The 23,839-nt window shown below is 37.0% G+C and overlaps 1 protein-coding gene and 1 long non-coding RNA gene across 4 annotated transcripts in view; one reads left to right on the top strand and one right to left on the bottom strand.

The window, feature by feature from the left end:
* The window catches only part of LOC128795438 (uncharacterized), a 70,413-nt gene that overhangs the window by 41,541 nt on the left and 5,033 nt on the right, over positions 1-23,839 (bottom strand). For all 3 annotated transcript variants that reach the window (XR_008433542.1, XR_008433540.1, XR_008433541.1), the window contains exon 3: positions 4,697-4,870. This is a non-coding gene — a long non-coding RNA (uncharacterized LOC128795438). The remainder of the gene's footprint in view (positions 1-4,696; positions 4,871-23,839) is intronic.
* The window catches only part of AMMECR1 (AMMECR nuclear protein 1), a 97,863-nt gene continuing 77,745 nt past the window's right edge, over positions 3,722-23,839 (top strand). Inside the window, exon 1 of the mRNA XM_053956174.1 lies at positions 3,722-3,893. Within this exon, the coding sequence (XP_053812149.1) occupies positions 3,722-3,893 (172 nt within the window). The remainder of the gene's footprint in view (positions 3,894-23,839) is intronic.

The raw sequence follows: 23,839 nt of genomic DNA on the forward strand, positions 1-23,839 counted from the left end.
GACCCACAATCAGAATGCACTTGGCAAGAGAAAAAGGTATTAAATTGGCTTTAAAACACAAAGGAGAATGTCCCAGACAGTAGGGCAGAAAGGCAAAAAATAGGAGAGAAAAAATGAGTGAAGAAACTCTGGTAGATAGCAGCAACTGCCTATGTCTAATTAGCCTTAGCTAAGATGGGAGAAATATATTCTAACAAGCCCTTGCAAATCAGCTGGCAGGTACAGAGACCTCACTTCTCAGGTTCCTGGCATAAAATGATATATTTTGCACATTCTTGTATATTGCCTAGAGAAACAGGGGCCATGGGACACTGTACTCTAACATGAAAAAAGACAGTTGCAGCAATCAAGGCCATTACCCTCAGATTTCCCTACGCTACCAAACCTGGACACTTTGTGTTCAAACAATCCAGACAGACACAGTCTTCAAGGCACTAATACTTACGATACTCTCTAGTATTTTTTTTTTATTCCAAATTACTTCAGGTAAATTCATCCTTAAAAGTTTTCATGCTGCAGTGTCAGGTACAGTGCTTTTTCTCTTCCCACTCATTTTACCAGGGCTGGCATTCGAGGCCTAATTTCAAATTATGGCCACAGCTTCAGATAATGCAAAGTGTCATTTTTGCACCAGCTCTATCATTGTGATAAAAAGATCTGTCAATCCACTGGAAATCTTCCTACTTCAGTGATTTACATGTGCCAGACAATTTTGAAATTCATGATACAAAGAGCTCCTCAAAAAAGAGACTACCTTATAAGAAAAACAATTGGTGACATCCTGCCCAGTGAAGCTCTACAAGTTTCTGTAACGGAATTCCCATTTACACCCACACCAGTCTGGTGACTCGACTGCACTGGTGGAAACAAGACTTTGTTTCTCCAGATCAACCAGCACTTACAGGCAAAGACTCCCACACATTCCTGGATGCTCCAATCCAAACCCTGATGTGCAGACAGGCACAACTGCAGATGATTTATGGATCACACTAGGCTCAGAGTAGGCTCACAGATAAATCAATCCTGGTAGGACAGTACTATTTCCCGGTACTTTGCCACTTCTTTCTAGGGAAATCAAAGACAAAAGCCACAAAAGCTTACAATGGGTGCTTAGGCAAAACTTAACTTATATGATATTAAAGAAATGATTGAGATGAAGAAAAGAACAAGAACCTTCACACATTTAACTCTCAGGAGCACATTCTGATAATTTAGAGGAATCATGACCTAAAGCATCATGCTTAGGGGAAGATGTATTTTCTCCACACATCTATTGGATAAGCACCATAAGCATTAGTGTTTTCCTATAACGACGATGAATGTATGCTAATGTCTTTGTTTCCATGCCAAACTACCCATCTGGTCACACTCCTTTCTTTTCACTTTTGCCCTATGCTATATTTAAGTCAAAAATAGAAAACTATGCATTATCACATACATGTAATTTATGATCTAGACTCTCAGAGTTAATGAAATTCACCAATAACAAAGAGAGAATGGTTTTGAATACTAAGTTTCTGATTGTTTGAGATGTAGCACTGCTTTATTGTGTTTATTGTGTTATTGTGTTGCATTAGCAACCTCTTCATAACAAGGAGAGACAAAAAGTGTTTGAATTAATTACCTCATTGGTAAGGAGGAAAAGAATCTAATTTTTTAATGCATAGTTCATTCATCTGCTAACACATGAGACACTAATATTGTCTCATGCTGATATATCACTATCACCACCATACATGATAAGTTACTACTGGATTTAGGTTTTAATAATTTATTAAAAAGGTGCCTACAAAGTCTTTTGTATTATCACTTGCTGCTTCAAATATGGGAACAGAAGTTTGCATTAGAAGTTTTTAGGAGATCAGTAATCAGACTTCCTGCACTCACTGTGAAATTTATGTGATATATTTATAAATTAACACTAGATGTGTGTAAGTGCTTCCTGCCGGTTGTCTGAGAGTGAATCCTGCAACATGAGTCATAATTATTCAGGCCATAATTTATGATATTCTACATTTCCTTTTGGGCAGCAGAAGTACTTCAGAAAGGCCCTGCTGGGGTATAAATACAGATGAAATGACCAGCCTGCTTCAGGGATTGTCTACTCTTCTAGCTTCTAGGAGAACATTTATGATCAGATCAGTTAGAATTGAAGACAGATGAAGACCTGATAATGGGCCTTTTCTCCAAAGCACCTACAAAAGGGACTTTCACAGCTGGGCATTCTCAGCTGCCCTTGTGCATGTGCAACTTAAATGGCTATTCATTGTCACAGGACAAATGCTTCACTCCTCAGCCCCAGAGAATGTCATTATGTGTGTGAAGCTACAGCTACCAGTATATATAAAATACATTCACATATTTATGGCATCTTCAAGATAAAGTGCTCAGACACTCTCAAGTACAGCTTCGTTGCATCAAGTAGACAGTCCTACCATGATGATTAAGTGATTACACTAAATTATGGTTGAAGCATAGTAAATATTGTGTTCTTCCTATGGGTCCATTATTCTTCTACACATATCAAAAAACTGATGTTAAGCCAAAAGCACACCCTGAATTAATGGTGATATTCAGCTCTTTTCTCAGATGCACAATTGCTTTCCAAAGAAGCAGCTTCTTATAATCCAGTCCCATGTGGCTTGAATCTAACCCAGTTACAGCACTGAAACCTTTTCCCTTTTCAGTGCCAGTACAAAGAAAGCTGGGGACTAGCTCCTAGTCCATGCTCTGGCAGCTTTAATACCAGCCTAAATAGGTTACTGAGGGTTACTTTTGGCACTGCTTGGGAAACTTAACTGATGTCAAGCCAATGTACCCCACTTTCTGCCAACTGCCTCTTGTTCTCTTCTTAATCAAGGAAGTACCATTAAAAAGTGCTGGGGAGAAAGCTGAGGACTGGGCTAAAGCACGCTACGCTCTAGTGAGCTGTGTAAGCACAAGGGATCCACAGGGAGCACTTACAGACCAGAACAACCTGGAGTGGCTACTGTAATTTGTTCTGGGCACCATATAGAGATGCCAGTGTCTCCTCCAAGCCTGTGCCAAATACTCTGGCAAATCTTGAGATTTTGTCCTTAAGTCACTGTTTGCAGAAAAGTTCCTAAATGCTATGTTTTCCTGCCTTCCTCCCTGCCTCCATCCATCCATCCATCCATCCATCCATCCCTCCCTCCCTCCCTCCCTCCCTCAAAACTTTATCTGAAATCCCTTGCACTCTGTGGGACCACAAACAACTTCAAGTGAGTATTTAGCTTATACCCTACACCAGACTGAGCTTTCCAGAAGTCAGAGTTCTGCAAAACCTCAGCTTCCCTTATTGCTATGAAATTTCGGAAATAGGGCACTGCTGCAAAATATTGTCACTACATTACAGGTGAAAGAAGGGGGTTTTTTTTATCATATTTCCTTTTCCATCAGTTATTGAAGAACTTTCTTCCATTCTGAACTCTTAAGGGTTAACTGGCATTGGGTGGAGGAGGGGGAAATCAGAGGTCAGCTCATGTTCTGATATCAGTGAACTCACAAGTTACTCCTTAAGCATGTGGTTTCATCTTAGGTTCTTCCTGCCAGCAATTTCTCACTTTAATCATACACCCACAGCAACCCAGATCTTTAAATTCAGCAATTCTTTCTCAGGTTTCAGCAAGTCATTGGCAGCCTGAGCTATTTTTGGGATATTTTCTCTACTGCAGATGCAGCTTAGGAAAACGCAGGGAGCATGCTAAAGACCTGCAGCTATTTGCCTTGTACGATTTGCTCATTTCTCTTTATTTCTCTGTTTTCCTGCACTCATCACTTAAAGGACAATCTTTCTTGCAAACAAAATCCCTGGAGCCTGATTAGAGGGACTGAAGGCTCCCAGACACGGATTGCCTGCCAGCCACAGCACGGTAAGGACATGGACACTTTTGGCTAGCCTTGCATTGCAGCTTTTTAAGCTTTGCTGAATGTTTATTTGTGTCCATCGCTTCCAAATCAACACTGCTGGCATGGCAGGCAGTCTCCAGCTCCTGGTCTCCATTTTCATTCCCTAAAATCCTCAGCAGTTGTAAGTAACACATTTATACTCACCGTCTCTTTGTGTGTTTTAGAAATTAATGACTGACACTAATTTTGATCAGTTCCAGGGGTCTGGGATTTTTCTTTACATTTTACTATCTTTTGGACATCTGTAATTTGCAATCCTGATTGAAACTGTGGATATTTTATTGCCTGATCTTCCCTGTTGAAGGTATATTGTTAATCTTGTTACTTAGCTCAGCAAATTATTCAAATCAGGGAATGGTTTTATGTACAGTAAATGGAAATGTTATAAAAAAGCCCTGCTCCTGCTGATTTACAGTTCTATACATTGCCTTCCTGTCTTGTGCTCTGGCTCTGCTTTAATACCTTGAGGCTGCTATAGAGCAGTACACTAACACTACAAAGGAATTGACAGCATAAAACCAATGCAGCAGACAGAGCTGTACTAAAAATGACTCAATTTTATCATGCAGTTATTTTATTTGCTCACAGAAATGCACCAAGTAACCTTTGCAAGAATGGTGAAATTTCAATATATTAATGTACTTTAGATTTAATAGATCCAGGATCAGGCTCTGAAGGTGGTATTTTTATTTCTAAAAGTCTCTTAACAATTTTCAGACAATTTCTATTATATTGTCAATGTTGTTTTGAACATAAGGCTGATTACCTGAGTCTGGCTCTCTCATCCAGCTTGTGAGTCTGCCTCAGTTTCACTGAAATCCGATACTAAATTAGCTGAATGATAAATAGGCATCAATCCTTTAATCCTTAGTTCAATTTTATACCCAATCCCAAATGTTAGGACTCAGGTTGCTTGAAATCTTGAGATTCAACGCATTTCCTAGAGACCACAGGAAGAAAGATGGATGTATTTTAGTAAAAGTTAGCAAAGCACTCAATTCCTTACTGCTAACAGAGAAACTGTTATGTCATTAGACAAGTTACAGAGCACACATGTAAAGCTAGATTATGCATTTCTCTCTCAAAAAACCAATGTTGCTCTCAGCACAAACAGAAGTCAGGTGAAGGAAGTTTTACCAACAGGACAGGTCTGTGCAGAATTGAGTCTTTTGGGAATTCAGTGAGATAAACCCAATACAGGAATTATACCTGTACAGACAACCATTCAAGTGGTGCTTGTCGGGGTTCATTTTAGAAAATGTTGTCCTAAATTGTGCCACTGATAAAAATTATTATCAAAAAGACAATGCTTGTTGTCACAAGATGTGCAGAAAGGAAATAGTCTGAATAATGAAAAAACAGATAACATATATAACCATTTTTTTTCAAAACAAACTGTTGCATACAGGAATTTGCTGGAAATTTAAAATCTTGTCTTTGTTAGAGGAGGAATATAGACTGTGGAGATTAGCAACTCTCCAGACCTTCCCAACTGAGCATGCACTCTTACCATGTTAATACACTCATTTTTTTGGTGTGCATATATAAAAAATCAGCCACACACAAGATATTAAAGATTAATTTATTCTATAAATGAACTAATTTATAATTCAGCAGCAGCACTGCATAACTCACACTTGATGATCCTTGCCTACAAACCAGAATATAAAAAGGGCTAATGGATAACAACAACAAAGGCTAAAGTGAAGTGGAACCCATGTTGAAGTAAAGTAAAACTTGTTCTAGAGTCAGAAAAAAACTTGATTATTCTTCAGAATATCATGGAAGTGGGTCCCTCTAATTTTAGTGACATTCTCAGACACACACTAAAGCTGCAATATGATACTGTACATTAACACAGCCATGGTAATTGGCCAGTTATATTCCATTCAGCTTGCTTGGGTTTTTTTAAGTTTACACTTTACAATTTTAGTTTAAAAATCAGTTTAGAAAAAGTTAACGGGTCCTGTACTACTCTGCAATTGGCTAGACTAAAAGCACCCATAGTTTCAATGGCTCCACTGACACGCAGTAACTTACTAACGGCAACAATCTGATCAGATGTCTGAGCCCTTCATTAAAATTGAACGGACAGTTTTATTTTTCCTGGCTGTCACTTTGGACCAGATTAATTCCATTAAATCCAGTTGAGGGACTGTGTTGAAAGAGGAATCATCAGCAAAAAGTGAATAGCTAAAGTTCTTCAAGGACTGGGTCTGAATTTTAATAGCCATACAGAGCAGGGCTCTGCAACAAAAAACTGACACATTTAGTGGTGTGCTGGTGTATGTTGGGAGGCAGCATCAGTTTAGAGGAGGAATAACACAGAATTGCAGAAATGAGAGAAAATGTAGTAGGAAATTAAGGTCCCATTGGCAGGAATAAGCAGATAAGGGGGCAGTTGAGGTGGCAGGCTGCAGACTGTATGTGAGGAGGCAGGAAGCGCTCGCATGGCGTGTCTGAGCAGCTGGGCATTGTCTTCCCAGCAGCTGTGGAGCCCTGGCAGCACCAGCACTCCCCAGCCCTCTCCCAGATAGCAACAGCAGTCTGAAAATGCTCTGCAGCCTGTTTCTCTTGAATCCTCCCATCTCCATTTCTTCCCACATCATCCCACAGCTGGAGTAGGTCACTTCTGGATCTCATTTCAACCTAAACCTCAGCCTGATAACAGTTAGAGAAGCATCAGGGTAATAAGGGCTGCTTGGGAAGGATCAGAGAGAGGCTACATGACCTGGGCAGCAAGGTGGAAGTAACAGGAATGGAGAGGTAACAGATATCCTGGAGGACTGTGCAGAGACAGGCAGACAAACAAAAGTGCAGCTGCTTCCACCTAACACTCCAAATGCAAAACAGCTGAGAAAAAGACAAAACCATATTAGAGTACACCATTAGTGATACTAGAGACAGTACAGCATTGATGGTATCCTCTAAGTACGGGTCAGTCCCTAATTAAAACATTATATAGTTTTTGTCACTCACAACACAGAAAGATCAATGTGCATTTTAACAATGAGGTGGGAGTATGAAGGCTATTGGTAAAGACATCATCACAGAGATTAATTATTTAAGATGTATGAAAATGTTGGCCCAAGAACAAACAGATATAAATCAAACATAGCAATTAGAATTTGGAGAATACAATGAAGCAGTGAGATGGGAGCAAGAAACCTAATTATCGGGTTTTTATGATGAAGAATGATCAATTACCAAAAGCAATGTCTGTTTCTGCAAGTTGCTGCAACATTATAATTGCTCCAGGACTGTTTCTAGGTCACTGTCATACATGTTAATTTAAGTGACATACAAATCAGTCTTGGGGTGTGATGACTGGATAGGTGCTATAACTTACTTTAGCAATGTTGCTCCTTTTGACATCACTTCTCTCTCTGTACAAAGATTAAGACAACAAATGCAGTAACATCAGCCTCTTTCAGATACTCAGATAAAACTAGCACTTAAAGAAGAATGAATGGAGCAATCTTGGCTCTTGTTGATATTCTGAAGAATCTTGGAAATCTGTTATGAGACTGCATAATTAGGGTATTTTGAATGCATTTTAAGTGTTTTAAGAACAAAAAAGTTACTTCCATATTAAGTTTTTCCTCTATTTTTTGAAAACTAAGTTGATTTGACTATTGTCATTAATGTTACATGAATTTCCATGATAATGCTTTGTAGAATGCAAGTTAAATATAATCCCTGATACCACCTTTTGGCATTTCTAGACATTGGCTTCAATTAAATATAGCTGCAATGGATTCCTTTGCTTTCCCCATCAAATATGTCAACCCTTTAGTCAGTTCTCGTGGATATTTCTATAATCTTGCTGATTCGTGACTGACTTTTGTTTTACTACATATAATGATCAAGCTAGCAATCATAAAAAATAGAATCACTAGCAAAGGCACCTAAAAGTTATATTTATACTTGAAAGTCCAAGTCCAAGTCACTAAGGCAAGTCACTGGCAGACACTGATGATATACAGCAGCTCCTAACTCCAACTTATGCAACTTATTATGCAACATCTTTTCCTCTGCCACGTCCTGTTAGTAACTGAAGTCACTAACTTTATCTAAAGCTAGATAAAATATACTTTTATGTTATGACTGTCTTTTTTGACATCAGACACAGTATTAACCTGTCAGTACTCAAAATTTGAAGGTAAACAAATAATTTTTATGTTTGTCAAAGAAAAAACAAAAGGTCTCAGTCAGGAGGGAGGAAAGAGATTACTATCCTTAAGTATGAGAAAGCCTTCAGATAAGATATTGATCCAGTCATATTTATGTCTAATAATTTCACCATTTTAGAGTTAGATGGAAACAAAAAATATTTCAGTCTTGCAGAGCACACTGACATCACATGGCCCCCAATTTTAGTTCTTTAATGTAGTTTGTCTGTGCTGGTGTTATTAATAGACACTAAAATGGGAACTTCGCCCTGGCTCAGTTTTGACTCACTGCATGGCCTTGGGCATCACATAACCTCTGTCTCCAGTTCTCTATCTGCATAATGCATTTGTCTATCTAGTGACTTTGCAGAGTCATGGGTCAAATAAATGAGTCACTTCACAGAAGTTTTAAATTGAAATACACTGGCTTCTCTTCTGCATTTTTATATTTCCCTGAATTTTAACATAAACTCGCCTTTTTCATAAAGGCAACCAAAGTGTTTAAATAAACAGAAAGAAGAACTATTTAACACTTCCAAATTAAAACCTCCTTGAACTAAAAGAATGGAACCACAGCCACATAAGACAGCTTGTCATCTCACAGCCCAAAATACCTTTATCTGATGCTTTTTATAAAGCTCTTCACTGTCCAGGAGAGAGGGAAGAAAGAAGGAAGCCTAATTTCACACCATGCAAAAAATAACAGATCATATAGTTAGTAAAATCTGCACTGCAAAGTATGGTCTGGGCATAACAGATGGAAGAATCTATCAACCAATCTTCTTTATTACATTAGCAGTCAAAAAAGCTGTATTTTTTAAAATCTAAACTGGTTCTAAGTGCAAGAGAGTCATATTCATTTGTCTGCACCAGAACATATAAATCCTCCATGCGGCTGAGATGACTTGCCCAAACCTAATCAAGTTAGTTATACGCTTAGTTAATTTTTTTGCTTGTCCATTGAAACTAATCAGATTTACTCTACAAAATAACTTCTCTGCTGCAATTCTAACCTTTTGTGTCTCAAGGAGAGAAAAAAACCCTTCCTCAAGGCAGCCCCTGAGGGGAATTTTAAGGCATTTACATGCAATACTCAGATGTTCATTTGTTTGTAACAGGAGTCTAACCTAGATGCAAAACTGAATTACAGAGTCATCTGGCATTACTTTAAAATGCAAAGATGGACAAAGCAAGCGCATTAATTATCAAAAGTTGAAAAGTTCACCACTGATTATTGCTTCAGTGGATGCTGCATCTTTACAAAGCCCAGACATCCAGTGAACAACTGATGCCTCATTAGATACAAGCAATTGTATCTTTCAAGGTGGTGTTCTTGGATGCTCACTCATCCATTGCTGTCATATTTTTTCTTATGACTTGGTTAATTCTTTGCTTGGATGAGGGACAAGGTCAAAAAGGGACCTTATATAAAGGAATACTTATAATCTAGGATACACGAGGCATATGCTGACCAGTGTTGCTGTACTAAGCAAGCAGTGAGTTGTTCCCAAAGTTACTCCCTTTCAGCTCTGCTAACCAGGAACATGGATCTCATGATAGCACCAGCTACCAGAGAAAGGCAAATGCCATTCCATTGCTAATTATATCACTACAGAACAGTGAGAAAAAATAATGTATTGCCCCAATGTATGTAGGTAAGTTTGTATGCACAACAGGCTCCTGGTCTTGGAAGTACCTTGTCCATTCCACAAGAAAAAAGAATTCAGAGCTCCAACATAATTCATAGCTTGTGTCCTCATGGAACTTGGCAACGGGACAAAGAATAAAAAAAAAAACCTCTAAAGCTGATCTAATCACTAATAATGATATAATTATTATGACATAACTAGAAATGTATGATAGATCTAGTCTGACAATGCTATTTGAGGACAACAGGTCAAATGAGGACACAAAAAAATCCAAGGTTTAATTCATTCCCAGTGTAAATTGGCAGTATTCCCTTTCACTTCAATGAGAGATTTACTTGTTCACTCCAGATCTAATTTTTAGTCAGCATCTTCCCAATATTTATGATTGAGTTGCACCAGCCTAAAAAGTACTCACTTTTAAATCCAAAGCAAGAACCTCCAGAGAGTTGGGGAAAGCCATATTTTCATATAAGGGTCTTCATTTAGATAGTACATTTACATTTACTTTTACCGGAGTAACTTTCCCATATAAAGAGAAAATTTATTAAGAAAAAATTAACAAACTTCAGAGGCACAGCAGCAAGAGCCAGTCTAAAATATCTATGTGGCTCTTTTATGTCCAGATAACCAAAAAGTAACACCCAAGGAGGAAAGAACAGAAGGAATCATTGAAATAGAGAATAATGAGAAATAATGAACAAGCAGATACATGTAGATACATGTAATCTTGTATTGTTTAAACAACAATAATAAATTCAAACATTAAACCAGAAAGAGATGCTTCTACATTTTTGTTTTGTGGAAAAAGGGATTTTTGTTTTCATTGTGACACAGCTATTTGAGAGTTTCAAAACAGCAAATCTTGGTGAGGAAGGGAAATTTTGAGTTGTGCTAAATTAAATACTTGAGTCATGTTAGTGTGTAAATTGCAGTAAAACACAGAGATACTCCATCCTTCTTCAGCTCAAATGGTATCAGCAATGAGGTCAGAGGATCAGTACTAGTACACAGTCAATCCAAAAGTATTGCCACAGAAAAGTCTTGATTCTGGAGAAAACACTTCACCACAGGTTGGACTGTGATGATAAAGTATATATTTAAATTCTTCGTTGTATTAGCAGAGGGATTTTGCCACAGCATAGCCCTGAAGTAAAAATGAAGAGAGAACTGAGGCAGCCAAGTGGTCCATTATGTATTCTCAGAAGACAAAACAGTGAATCATTTATGATAAGTTCAATCAGCAAAACCAGCTTATCTATAAATACATTTTTAATGTGGTTATTGATTTAGTTTTTAATGATGGTTGGTTAAAAGATGAGGTTGTCCAAGATCTGTATCCATTACTATTAAGTGTTGAGGACTTGTGGATGGGTGCTGTTTACTGACTTCCACATATTGCATAAATATCATGGCCATGCCTCAATGACTCAGGTCAGGGTGTGTTGCTCAAAACTCTGTACAAATGTCAAGCAACCAAAGTTCCTGATTCGGTAGTTTATATATTAAAATTAAAAAAAAAAAAAAGTAAGTTTTATAAAAGCACAGGACTTGAATGGCAGTTTATGAGCTGCCAGGTTACTTTCAATATTGATCAACTAAATTTTCATCCAGGGTAACCATTGCTTCACATGAAAAAGGAAAGAATTTCACCGGGCTCCATTGACTGAATGGCACTGCAAGCTTTTGCCACTAGAGTGTGTCAAGGCATTTGTGAGGAATAAACCTCTTCACGTGCTGTATCATTCAATTCAAACTATTACCACAGCCCTGGACAAAGACAAGCAACTTGAATGTACCATTTATTTTTCTGATTTCCTGCTTGACTGCTAGAACTTGTCTTAAAGATTATACTACTAAGAAAAGGTCTCACCTCATTAGTCTGCTTATGCTGTGCACAGGGATTTTTATATGGATTCTGAACACAGGCATCCAGAAACAGTCCAGCCAATTTTAGGATCCATTACACGGTGCCTATATTTTCAGTTCAATGTCAATGAAACATCCCTTCCAGGCTAAGACTCCTACTTTGATGCAGTACAATAACCCTGCTATTTTGTATTGAAAAGTCAGCACAGCCAGTCAATGTATGTAAATCTGTCCTTTCCTGCTTCTCTCTCTGCTGGATGTCTGCAGTTGCACTAAAATTGGGGTGAAGGGCAGGGGGGAGAGGAAGGGGGAAGGGGAGCCTACACACCTATAACAAAAACTGCTGAAAATCTGAAAACATACTGAAAATCTGTGCTGAGAATAGAGATGCTCCAGCATATTTAAAAAATCAGTTTGAAGAGAAACTATAAAAGCCCCTCTGTTTGATAGTAAAAAAAAAAAAAAATCAGAGCAGTTAAAATTAGAAATGCGTAGGCATAAAGCATTTCCAGGATCAAACAGAGTATGTTGAAATGTACACATTTGGTAATGCTAAAAATCAGGATCTGCCTCCATACTTTTCTGAATCAAGATTTGTCCCCTTCTCCATCTGTAAAACTGCACTGACAGCACTCCCTCTCTCTTTTTGCTCACTTTTGTCTCTTCAAATTGCAAACTCTTATTAGCTGTTTTGACTACAGAAGTTCTTAGTAAAAGTTTTTCACTGTCCATGTCATCTCCATGCTGAAGATTTTAGCTACTAGACCAACCCTAATAACTTTTCTTTAAAAGACATTAAAAACAAAACAAAAAACAAACAACATCCAAACAACTACCTATAAGAGATAGGAATCCTACACCAAATCTGTAGTAATTTACATGCTCAAGTGATGTTGTGAATGGAGACATGTAGTAGCATTTCATTTCATCACCTACTTTACTTCTCCTAGGAAAGGCCTGATAAGCCTCTCTTGGGAGACTGCAGCAGCTCTCTGAGCTTCCAGAGGTTGACACTGTTAGAGTGACAATGATGACTTAGCAAAACAGCTTCTGAAATGCCTAAGCACTCACCCAAGTCAGCCATATAGACTCAATGGGAGAGGAGCCACACATCAGAAGATTCTACCTTTGAATTGCCCAGAGCAGCCTGAGAAAATGAGAGTCTGACAGGGCATCTGGAGTTCTCATCACCTGCTCTGTAACTTTAGATGAAAATTTTGAACATCATATCTATTTGAAATGAACTGATGGCTGACAAGAGAACAAGGAACAGGAAAGAAGAGAATAGGAACACAAAGCAGAAGGAAAAGATCTGTGACCAGGTCTCTTTTATTCAGTATATGCTGAGCTAATGATACCTCATGCAGGTATCCCACAGTCACGTTAGAATGAAGAGATCTTGCTTTTCATGAACAGCCTGCTGAAATCCCAGATTCCTACCCACTGTATTTTTGTCCCAAAGAATTAGAGTACAGCACAGGCAGAGCATGTGGCAAGGCTCAAGGTCCAGCACAGGTACAGTACAGGGAGGTGCTACACTAACAGTCACCTGAAAAAACACAGGTCACCTGAAAACTCCCAGAACAGTGTCTCGTGACACTACTTCATCAATACAAAATTTCATAAACAGAATTGAGCAAGTGAGGTTTCTTCCAGTTCAATAACAAAATGAAAATGTCAGCAAAAAGGAAGCACAAAACTCAGTTCATACAGAACGCACATGATATCTTTTTTTTTTTTTTTTTTTAAACGAAATAAAAACCCAGTAATTTCTATTTGGGGTAAATCTGAAATATTACCTCTAATTAAAAATAAAATGTTTTGTGACCTTAAAAAAAATACACATATTTTACTATTCAATTTATATTAATTTGGAAGTGGGAAGTGCTATTTCTGTTTCAAAAGATGAAAAGCTTCATTTTCAGCATGTTAAGATATTTCCTTTAAAAACTAAGAAAATGTTTCATATTTTCCCTATATTTCAGTTGAAACAATTTTAGCTCAACCTAATCTCAAGAATGGTACCAGTCCTCTCAAACCTCTGTTATTCCAAGAATTTAGAAATCATTCAAAATTTTTGTCCATCTCTATTCATAAATTCAAGCATCATTTTTGCCCTAGAATCTCAGGAAAGAAAATACTCGAGAGCCTTTCTAAAATATCTTTCCATTTCCCACCACTGTGTCCCTAGCTGATATTCCTTGTATCCTCATGCAGCAATAGCTCTGCCTTCACTGTGGCAGTCCCTCGTGAAACGTTTTCTAGAATTAGAGTGTGAAGGCTGGAGAGTGAACTTGCCGCTTTTATACAGAGGGAAGAACACCCAGGAGAAGGTATTTAAATTATGTCCTGAGGCAGAATGAAGTTGATTTATGTCAAGAATTATTTTTATCTCTCCAGTCAACTAGGAGTTATGCAGCAAAGCCTGCACAGGCACAGCCATGCAGCATGGTCTGTAGCAGACTCTAGCAGGGCTCAGCAGCAGGCGGAGCTGTGCCCTTGCGAGCCCTTGGCTCGGCTCTGCGGGAAGGGCTTCCCCTGCCGGGGCTGCTCCCTGCTCAGACGGGCACCACTGCAGCACCTGGGCACCGCAGACCAGACTCCACTCGCAGATTGCCACAGCAGTTCTGGAGGCTCTTGGGTTTGGCTCCTGCATCTACCACTCCACTCATGTCCTGGCATACTGATGAGGGACAAATGGGATGGTTATGGGATCCCATGCCCATTCTTCCACCACATACTGCCTCTACACGTCTCTAACTGTGCTGAGAGCAGGTTATTTGAACCATGGACACCTGGGACCCTTCTCCTTCCTTTTTCTGGTCTGGCTCTGACACAGAAGTGAATATATTCTTCCATGCCTGAGACCTCAATTCAAAGTGCATGACCTTTCCATTGATTTCAGAAATCCTTGCATAGAACTCCAACCAAGTATCCCTGCAGAATATCATTAGGAAAACAAAGCAAACCCTCACAACTGTGAAATTACCTCTGGAAGAGAAATGTCTATTTCCTCAAGATTTTTTTCTCTGAAAAAGGCAGCATACTTACTGAGTTTTTAACATGTAGATAGATGCATGTATGCAGTTGCCTGAAAGCACATGATCTAAAACATTAAATCTCTGCATTTTATTTTCATGTGTAGGGAAGGAAAATCAGTAAAAATTTTGAACAAATAAAGTCTAGTTTTTAGAATAAAAAATTAGAGTAAACGTTTCCAGGCAGCCCGCTATAATAAATGAATTACTTGGATTTTAAAATTCTCTTGCAGTGTTTGAAATGAAAACATTGCATCACATTTTCAGTGCTTACCAGCAAGAACAAATTCATTATAAACGAACATAAAACTACATTTTCCTCTACCACTGGTGAACAAGCAGTGATGTGCAAGGTCATAAATAAGAAATGTAAATGAACTTATATGTTAATAAATGTAATTATGTATCTATCTGAATTTTAATCACCTAATGAATATAACTCCTACATTACAGAGGGAAAGAAACTAATTGGATTCTCTGTATCTTTTTCTTGTGGCTACAAGTAGTGTATCATACATTTCCTAGTACTGAAATAGGACAATGCTGTGGACAAGGAAGGAGTAACATCCACAGGCCAGCAAGTAGCTTGAACTTTATGATGTGCAGCTATTTATCTTTTTTCTTCTTTTAATTTTTCTAAGTAGAAATACCACGTTTTAAGAGACACACCCCCAACCCTTGAAACAAGTAAAACTGAGGATCAGTGAGATATGTTATAAAGAAAAAGATAATTATCAAAATAGTAGCTAAAAGGAATAGTTTAGAGCTACTCACATACTTCAATCTCTTCAAAATTTCAAACAGCACGTCTTCACAAGAGCTAAGAAGTGATTTTACACTATTTAATACAGTGTAGAGATGCAGTGGATATATGTGTTTTCCTAATAAACCTGTCTCTGAGTTCTCAACATTTTGAATTAGAGCAACAAAAAGCACTGCATGGGGTAACGCAACATTAAAAATAAATTTTTAAATTCTTTACATGTTTTCTGCTAAATATACAGTATGTATATATATTACACTCACAAGCTATATTCCTTTCTTGGCTTGAATGTTTACAACAACATTACTTGAAAGTGGAACAGAAAGCTTATAGTATATTACAGATAGAATACATATGAACAAGATTCTGTCAATTAAAATAATAACATTCATATAAGTCCTATGTTATATTTAGTTTTTTTCTGTAATGAGAAGAATCTCATATCATTCATATGAGATAATGACATCTAATAAAGCAGATGAAATTTGCACAGCAGTTTACAAGAAAGAGAACTATTTTTTAATCTCCATCTGACATAAACAAAGCTGATAATAGCAAACCTTCTGGTGAATAAATTATTAGCAATTACACCTAATTTGGGTACCATACTGTCAGAATATTTCAGCAGCAGACAAATGCAATTTGAGTGAGGTTTGTCTCTAGCAGTAGAATAAGAGATTGAGGTCACTTTAAACAAATGTTTGAAATGCAGTGTGTTATTAGTATTTCAACCACTGCCAATTGCATTTACTTACTATAATTATTTCATAAGATTTAGAACAAGCATGTTTTGCTATCTGCTGCAACATACTATACCACAAATTGAGGGGATTCAGATTAAGACTTGTCTTATTGTAAGTACATTCTGAAGCCTAGACTTTAATCTTTATAAATTATTCATATCACCTCACAATGTTACCTGTTTCTTTTAAAAAATAATCTTGTATGGCTCTGCCCTTTCTTCTCAGAGATGGCTGTTCCTCCAATTATCTTAGTTAGGACTCACCCATCCCAAGTCCTAATTCCTCCTACCACCTTTTCCTTTCTTAATTTTCCAAAAGGAATCCTAGTGACCACAGTTCTCTGACATTGAAAGAAGTGTCTAATTTTACAGATTTCTACAAACTTAGTGGAGTGAATTCCCTTTTTCCACAGAAGAGTGTTGCAACAGGCCACCCTGTTTCACCTAGCAAATGACAAGCAAACATTGGAATAACTTACATGTAATCTAATGTGGTGGTAATGAACAGAAACTTACCTGATAAGGTATATCATGCCAATTTTTTGCACACAGATATTGAATGATGACCAGCAGTGGCCTTGTGAGGGAGCATATGGTCAGAGAAGTCATGATGTGACATTGACTTGTATGATTTATCCAACATTTTGAAAGCAAATTGTCTTCTGATGTCTTAAATTTAAAGTGGCAATAGTAAGATAATGTAACCTGATTTTTATAAATAAAAAGTAAATAGACTTTCCCTTTTCATAATTTGGAGAACTATCACAGCATTTCTCTTATTGCGTCCTTGTTTATAATAATAATTACTCAAATATTGACAACCACAGATAAACAAATAACTATCTTTCTGACAGATGTTAAATGTTTTAAAACTTAGAAACTTCAGAAGTTTTTAAGTAATAGATTCATAATGTATTAGCTTGGAAAAAAGCCAGAACAAACTCACCAAACAAAAAACCCTCAAACAAATCTCCAAACTTGAATTTATCTTTCAAGGAAAAAAAGTTGTATGTAGCATAATTAGCAGTCAAGGGTTATCTCCTTAATTATCTCCCAATTCCTTGAAATGTAGACTCATGTATGATGTGAATGCATGAATACAAGAGTTCATACCCCTCACTTCATACATCACAGAACAGGTTTCCTGCATTGCCCTCATGAGGCCCATAAGAATTGAAGGTCTGCATTAAGGCAATAATCGTAATCAAACCACATTCTTCACCCAGCAATTCACAGGGCTCAGGAAGGAGTTAGTCTCCCTGATGCACAATTAGTTTCTCTGATACACATTTTGGTTTTATCTATTAGATTTAGGTCGGGTATTTCTCACCTCTCTCTGAAGCATCAGCTCAGCCCTATTGTCTGGACATACATCCAAACTCTATCCACACAGACCAAATCAGAAGTTAAATCAGACAGAACCAAGACTTTAAAAATTAAAAGCAATGCAATTCAGCAGTGCATAAATTATATTCTTCCATTGGCAGCTATGCAATTTCTAAAGCTCCTCTGGTAATTCTTGTTCCAAAGCAGAAGGACATAATTTTATCTTCATTTAACAGTTTCTCAAATAATTGCCCACATTTTCCCACAAGCTTAGTATAGTACAAATGGCTTTTCTGATATTTTGATTAATTTTTACCTAGTAGTAACAACCAAATAATTGGACTAGAAAAGTATATAATTATTTTACAGAATTCTGTTTTGGTTATTGGACTATATTTCTAGTCTTCATGACCATTTTCATGACTCTGCAGCATGTCCCTCAGCCTCCATAATCCTGAGACCCTTCCTTCCCTACTTCCTCCCTGCTCTGTACTTTTTGTTTTTACAGCACTTTTTCTCAAGCCCACAGCCTAGGTCTCTCATGGAGTCCACCTAATGGCAGACTGCAGCTTCAGAGCTCTGAGTGAAATAAAATATGAGCACATCTGATGTGGCTTTTTTCCCCTCCCCATCAGCACAACAACAAAGTCAATGGCAACACAATTGTGTTGTCTTGGTTGTTACAAAGGAGAAAGGAGCTTGGAAAAAGCAATGTTACTTTAAAATCTGCATGTACATGTGGTCTTTCATACATCTCCTTACCTCTATACTGGGAAAAGGAATATGGCATTATAATAATGATGTTAATATATCTCATATAGCATTATTTCTCTACTCCTTGGAAAACCAAGGAGGGCTACCCATGGGGTCAATATTTATATAGAAGATAACTATCTTCTTCACTCCATCAATGTAATTTAGATCTATGTAAGATCTAGGGACACAAGAATTTTGTATCTCTTTGGTGCTGAGAGCACTTAGAACAGTCTTAACTTGGTCTACTTCTCATCCTTTTCTGTTTATGTCCTTGGTGCAGGTAGTACAAAGAAAAGGATTTTACTTATCCCCCTTCTCTTCCTCTGCAACTTCTCTGTGCTGTTCTCTTGACTTTGTTCTCAGAATCTCTTATTTCCCTCTCTGCCTGGCAGACAAGGCAACCTCTGGAGCCCTGTGCTATTAGTGTCATCACAGGGCAGAGGTTCGATTCATGGAAGAGCTATTTCCTGCCTGGCTGTGAGCTGTATGCTAATATGACAGCCTGGCAAGTTTTGAGACTGTCACTTCCAGCAAAATAACTGTCCTGAATGGTATTTGTCATATATAAAATCACATATATATCAACAAAAAAACCCCAACAAAATTCAACTCTAATACATATTTCAAATGAGATGCCCCCAGGCACTTACAACATGAGTACATGTCAGTAGCCATATGTGCTGTAATCCTCCTCTTTGTACATAGACCCAGCATAATCCTTTCATGCACCATGTATCTAATCTGTATTCTCTGCTTTGGAAGCAAGATTAATCTCAAACTTTCAGGATTAATTCAAATGCATTAACTAGCTTTCAAATCTTCATTATTTTGGCAACTAAGTAGTTAATGTGGCAAATGACCAAATCATTTCTGGTACCACTTCATTTCAGGTTCTTTAAAGCCCTGCAGCTGAACCACAGCTGGGTACTTAATACAAGGTTTTATCTTTTGGGGGAATGTTACTTTTAAATGCTTAATAATTATGAATTCATTTCCCATTTTTTTTATAAGCAGAGGATCATAATGAACTCATTTGTTATTCATGTGAATGTCAAATGTGTTCCCAAAGGAGTTTTATTCTAATTCACTATTAGTTAGTGGACTCATAAAATAAAATGTTATCCATTTTTTACTCTGAACATGTAATGCTTGGTAATTGTTCATCAAAGGGCAAATGTAGTATTTTCCTTTGATAACTTTCACTTCTGATTTAACTAGAAAGAGAACTAGTTTTAGAGTAAGGGTACCTCTAGAAACAGAAATAGATTTGATAAGCTGTGAGCCTTCCATTTAAAATGCAATGAATGAGATTACCATAAGCCAGTATTTTAAAAAGTAGATGTATTATACTATAAGCGTACATGTTTGAATGACGGATTTAGCATAACAAGACAAGCCATATCCAATATATATTGTTTAAGAATAGTTCAGTGAAAGGCTTATTTCAGTATTCCACAACAGTTTTCAGGCAGCTGTTCTATTGCAATAGAAAATTTAGAGATGAGAGACTGACAGGTCATGGCAGAATCTGAATGTGATGACATTGGACAGCTGGACTTTGACTTGTGAAAACAAGCACAAAGTAAGCAATAGAAAAAAAGAGAATTCAAACTCTTATGTGATTTTTTAAAGAGTTAAACACATAGGAATTTTATTAAATTACCTTCAAATTTCTTCTATATCCCTAATCTAAACTAAGCATTAGCTGGAAGGATATACCCAATGTACAGATAGCCCTGAAATATTTCAGTGCCTTAGATCTGACATGCTGTGCTAGGATTCTCAACAACTGTGTCACAGGGATACTTCCAATCTTGAAATGCTCTTTAGAAATGCTAATCAAAACAAATGAATTTTTATTGAGATGCAGTTTCAAGGAAGATGGTAATAAACCCAGAATCTCATTTATAATTGGAGCATGTAGATCAAAATACTTATAGATTTGGTCTATAAGTACTCTAAAATACACAAGGAGAGAAGTTTTGGGTTTGTTTTTTTTTTTCACTTGAAGTAACAAGGACATGTTTTTAGTATTAAGAATGGAAATTATTATTTCCTCAAATCATATGTATGGTATATAAATAAAAATATGTTAATATTGTGCAATCTCTGGCAGTCAGTAGATTATTAGAATATTAACCATGGAGAAACCACTGAGAAAAACAAACATGCAAATCAAAGCTCAGATACAAGTCTTGATCATCACAGATATTTCCAGATGTTAAAAATTGTAACTTCACCTTTTATAATGGGTAGCAGGAAACATAATAAGCAACAGTGCTTCCTGAATGCTATGACTTCCTTCATAGTTTAAGAAATAATATTTATTTTAATCTTCTGAAATATGTTTTACTTCATTTCAGTAATGATCACATTAAAAAAGAAAAGGTCTACTTTTACTTGCTGTAATGGCAGACTGAGTTATACAGATAATGTGAAAAAGGAATAACAGAATTAGTAAATGAAAGGAAAAGTGCACAAGAGAGGTAACACTTTTGAAGCTTGCATGTTTATCAGCTGCTTTTTATTCAAAATTAATGCAATGTATTTATTTTACACATTAAACAACTCTGACAGAAATTATCACCACTAGCAGCCTGAAGGCCCTTCGCTAGAGTGAGAATACAAATGTGGGCGATTAGAAAAATGGGATGACGTAAAGTTTTGTGGGGATGGATATTGTTCTATGAAAATATCACTTTCCTAGAAAACAGGATAGCTCAGGAGACCTAGAAACTGCCAAATCATTCATCAATTTACAAGGGGATCTACCAGTTTAAAAGGCCTGGGTTTGAACTCATCATTCTGTAACAGTGAAAATCTGTTTACCTCCCTGGAGTAATTTGATTTATACATGTCTGAAAGGAGAACTGACTTTTGTAATAGAAAGAAATGAGAAAATATGTTGGAGAACATGAATTCTACAGAAAGGAAGCAATAAAACTAATGAAAATGTAGCTACGAATGAGTGAGGCACTGAATTCTACCAGTAGCAACAGATCCAATTTTATTCAGAAACTTGCAGAATTTGGGGTTCAGGGTTGTTAGTCCCATCTAAAGCCATAAAGATAAAGAGTTAGGATTTGGTGCTCAGGAGTTGTTTGGCTTTTCTTACCCACTTGAAAGAAAAGAAGAATTTGCAGGACTGAATATGTGAAAGCAGATAGGGTTGAGGGTGAGGCTGAGCCTCAGCACACTGGGGCTGCTCTCACAAAGTGCCAGGGAGGAAAGGAACAACTGCAATGACAAGGGTTTTTCCAGAGCCCTGCTGGCTTTTTGCCACAGAGGGTAACAGCTGCTCTTAACTAACATTCAATTTATAGCAAGTCTCTTTTAAGACAATATATTTAGTAATTTTAGCAGTGCTCATAGTGCTGAAGGGCCAGCATCATTATGGCAAAACACTGGCATTTGTCAGCTTTTACTTTGCACAGAAAAAGAGAGAAGCGCAACAAAGTGATATAAGTGGTGATTTTATCAAACCAGTCACAGAAAGGAGGATCAACATATCATTCAGGGTGACATGTACAGATCAGAAGCACTTGAAGATATAAGGGTAAGTAATTTAGGCATTGAGTATAAAGAAGGATGATACTTCTAGGGAGAAAGGAAAAAAAAATACAGTTGATAAATAGTAATGTATTGCAATAATAAAGATGGAAAAATACTTGAGTGCCCTGCTTGCATATTTTTAGAAGCTGCAATAGTCTACTAATGAACACACTTTCAAAACAATAGCCAAAATATTACACTAGGAGAAACTAAACCTATCCAATAGCACGTGACTAGATGTTTCCACCTGGAACACTGGAAGTAATCCTTGGCCATCTTAAGATTCACAGATTCTTTTATAGAATTGAGAATGGTAAAGGGCAGCAGAAGGATTTGCTGAGTTTTCACTGCTCACAAAGATTAAAGAAAGAAGTTCTTCAGTCTCTGGAGAAAAGACCAGTATATCTCATTTCTTTGAAAGGAACAGAGAGATGGCAGCTTCAATGCTATCTGAACAGTGTAAAATACCAGAGCAAGGGAGCATGAACCTGAGCTAAGAATTGGACATTAGAGGAACGGAAGTGGAATTCCTTAACACCAAAAGCCAGAGAACATTTGCAAAAAGATAGCAAAAGCAGTAGCCAGAAGAAATCAAGTCATTTCACAATAAAATTAAATAACACCTGAAAAAGGAAGCTCAACACAGTCTCATATCAAAAGGAAGATCAGAATTTATGCTTGTTGGCTTCCTTATACTGGAGCATTTCTGTCATCCTCATCAATTAACATCATTAATAATAAATTGGTATTGTTAACATTCACCTCTATTCTGAAATTGCCACTCCTTGCATTAACTAAATTTATATGAAAGTTTTATTTTGGTATTTTTACATGATACAAAATCAAGTGCTGGCCCCTTGGGATGCCTAATGGAATAAGCAGGTTTGTAATTGTGGTGTCCTGATCAGATTTTAATTCTTAGCACACCATCACCATGCATTTTATCTTCCTAATCCACTCATATACTTGAAAATTAATGATTACATTTTTTTCCTAATACACCTCAATTGTTGTTTCCTATTTGACTGTTGCTGAGGTTCATTACTGGTGTCTGTATAACTGCACTGGATAAACAGATACCAATATTGTTCTAATTAACTTACAACTCTTAGAGGTCTCACTCTTCCGAATTGAGAAATGCTATTAATACAAAAGGTTCTCCACAGCAGTGGCAAATATTCTGTGAAGAAGACTAACTACAAACAGCCATGTCAAAAAATATATCCTAAGGCTTATTATTAATGTATCAGCTAGCATAAATCACTGTAGCTTCACTGACCTCAGTGATGCCACAGTGAATTCATATTGAGAATACAGCTACGTAAGCTACATCTCCTTTTATCACTGTACAATGGAAAAATACTTTGCAAATGGATAGGATATGGCATTAACATAATATTTGAGGAATATTGCAGCTCACAGAATTAGTTGAAAAGAATTCCATTAAAAAGCTACTACTAGTCTCACCTTCCATTTGTTACAAGTGCTTTGAACTTTAGGTTTTTAATTAAATAATTTTCTGACTCATTGATACACTTAATGCTTTTATCCCTAGTTCAGAAACTGTTCAGTCCTAGATTACTTACTTTGACAAACAACATTTTAGAATGTATGATGATTTTTTGCTTTACTTGTTTGTTTTGGAGGGTTTATTTAGTGGGGTGTTTGTTTGCTTGTTTTGTTGTGGTTTTTTTTAATGCCCAAACTAATGCCCCATTTTGCAGTGCAAGCCCAAATGGTTTAACAGGACCAAACTCTAAATTCACATTGGAGTGAAAAATGCCTGTAAAACGATGTGAATTTTAAAATAATACAGATTGGATTCACAGTACAGTACAATTATAACATAGTCCAAAATATGAAATAGGACCAGGGTTCCAGTAAAATAACATGTGAGGACCTTTTGTCTGCTGGCTGTTATTACATCCGGAGATGATTTTTGTACAAGATTTTTTAGAAGAAACTTCAATAGGGGTTTGATATATGGAACAATAGCAGGATATGGCCTCTAAATGGTAGGAACAATTGCTGTTCTCAGACATGTG

This window comes from Vidua chalybeata, chromosome 14 (assembly GCF_026979565.1).
Source record: "Vidua chalybeata isolate OUT-0048 chromosome 14, bVidCha1 merged haplotype, whole genome shotgun sequence".
In the NCBI taxonomy this organism is placed as follows: domain Eukaryota; kingdom Metazoa; phylum Chordata; class Aves; order Passeriformes; family Viduidae; genus Vidua; species Vidua chalybeata.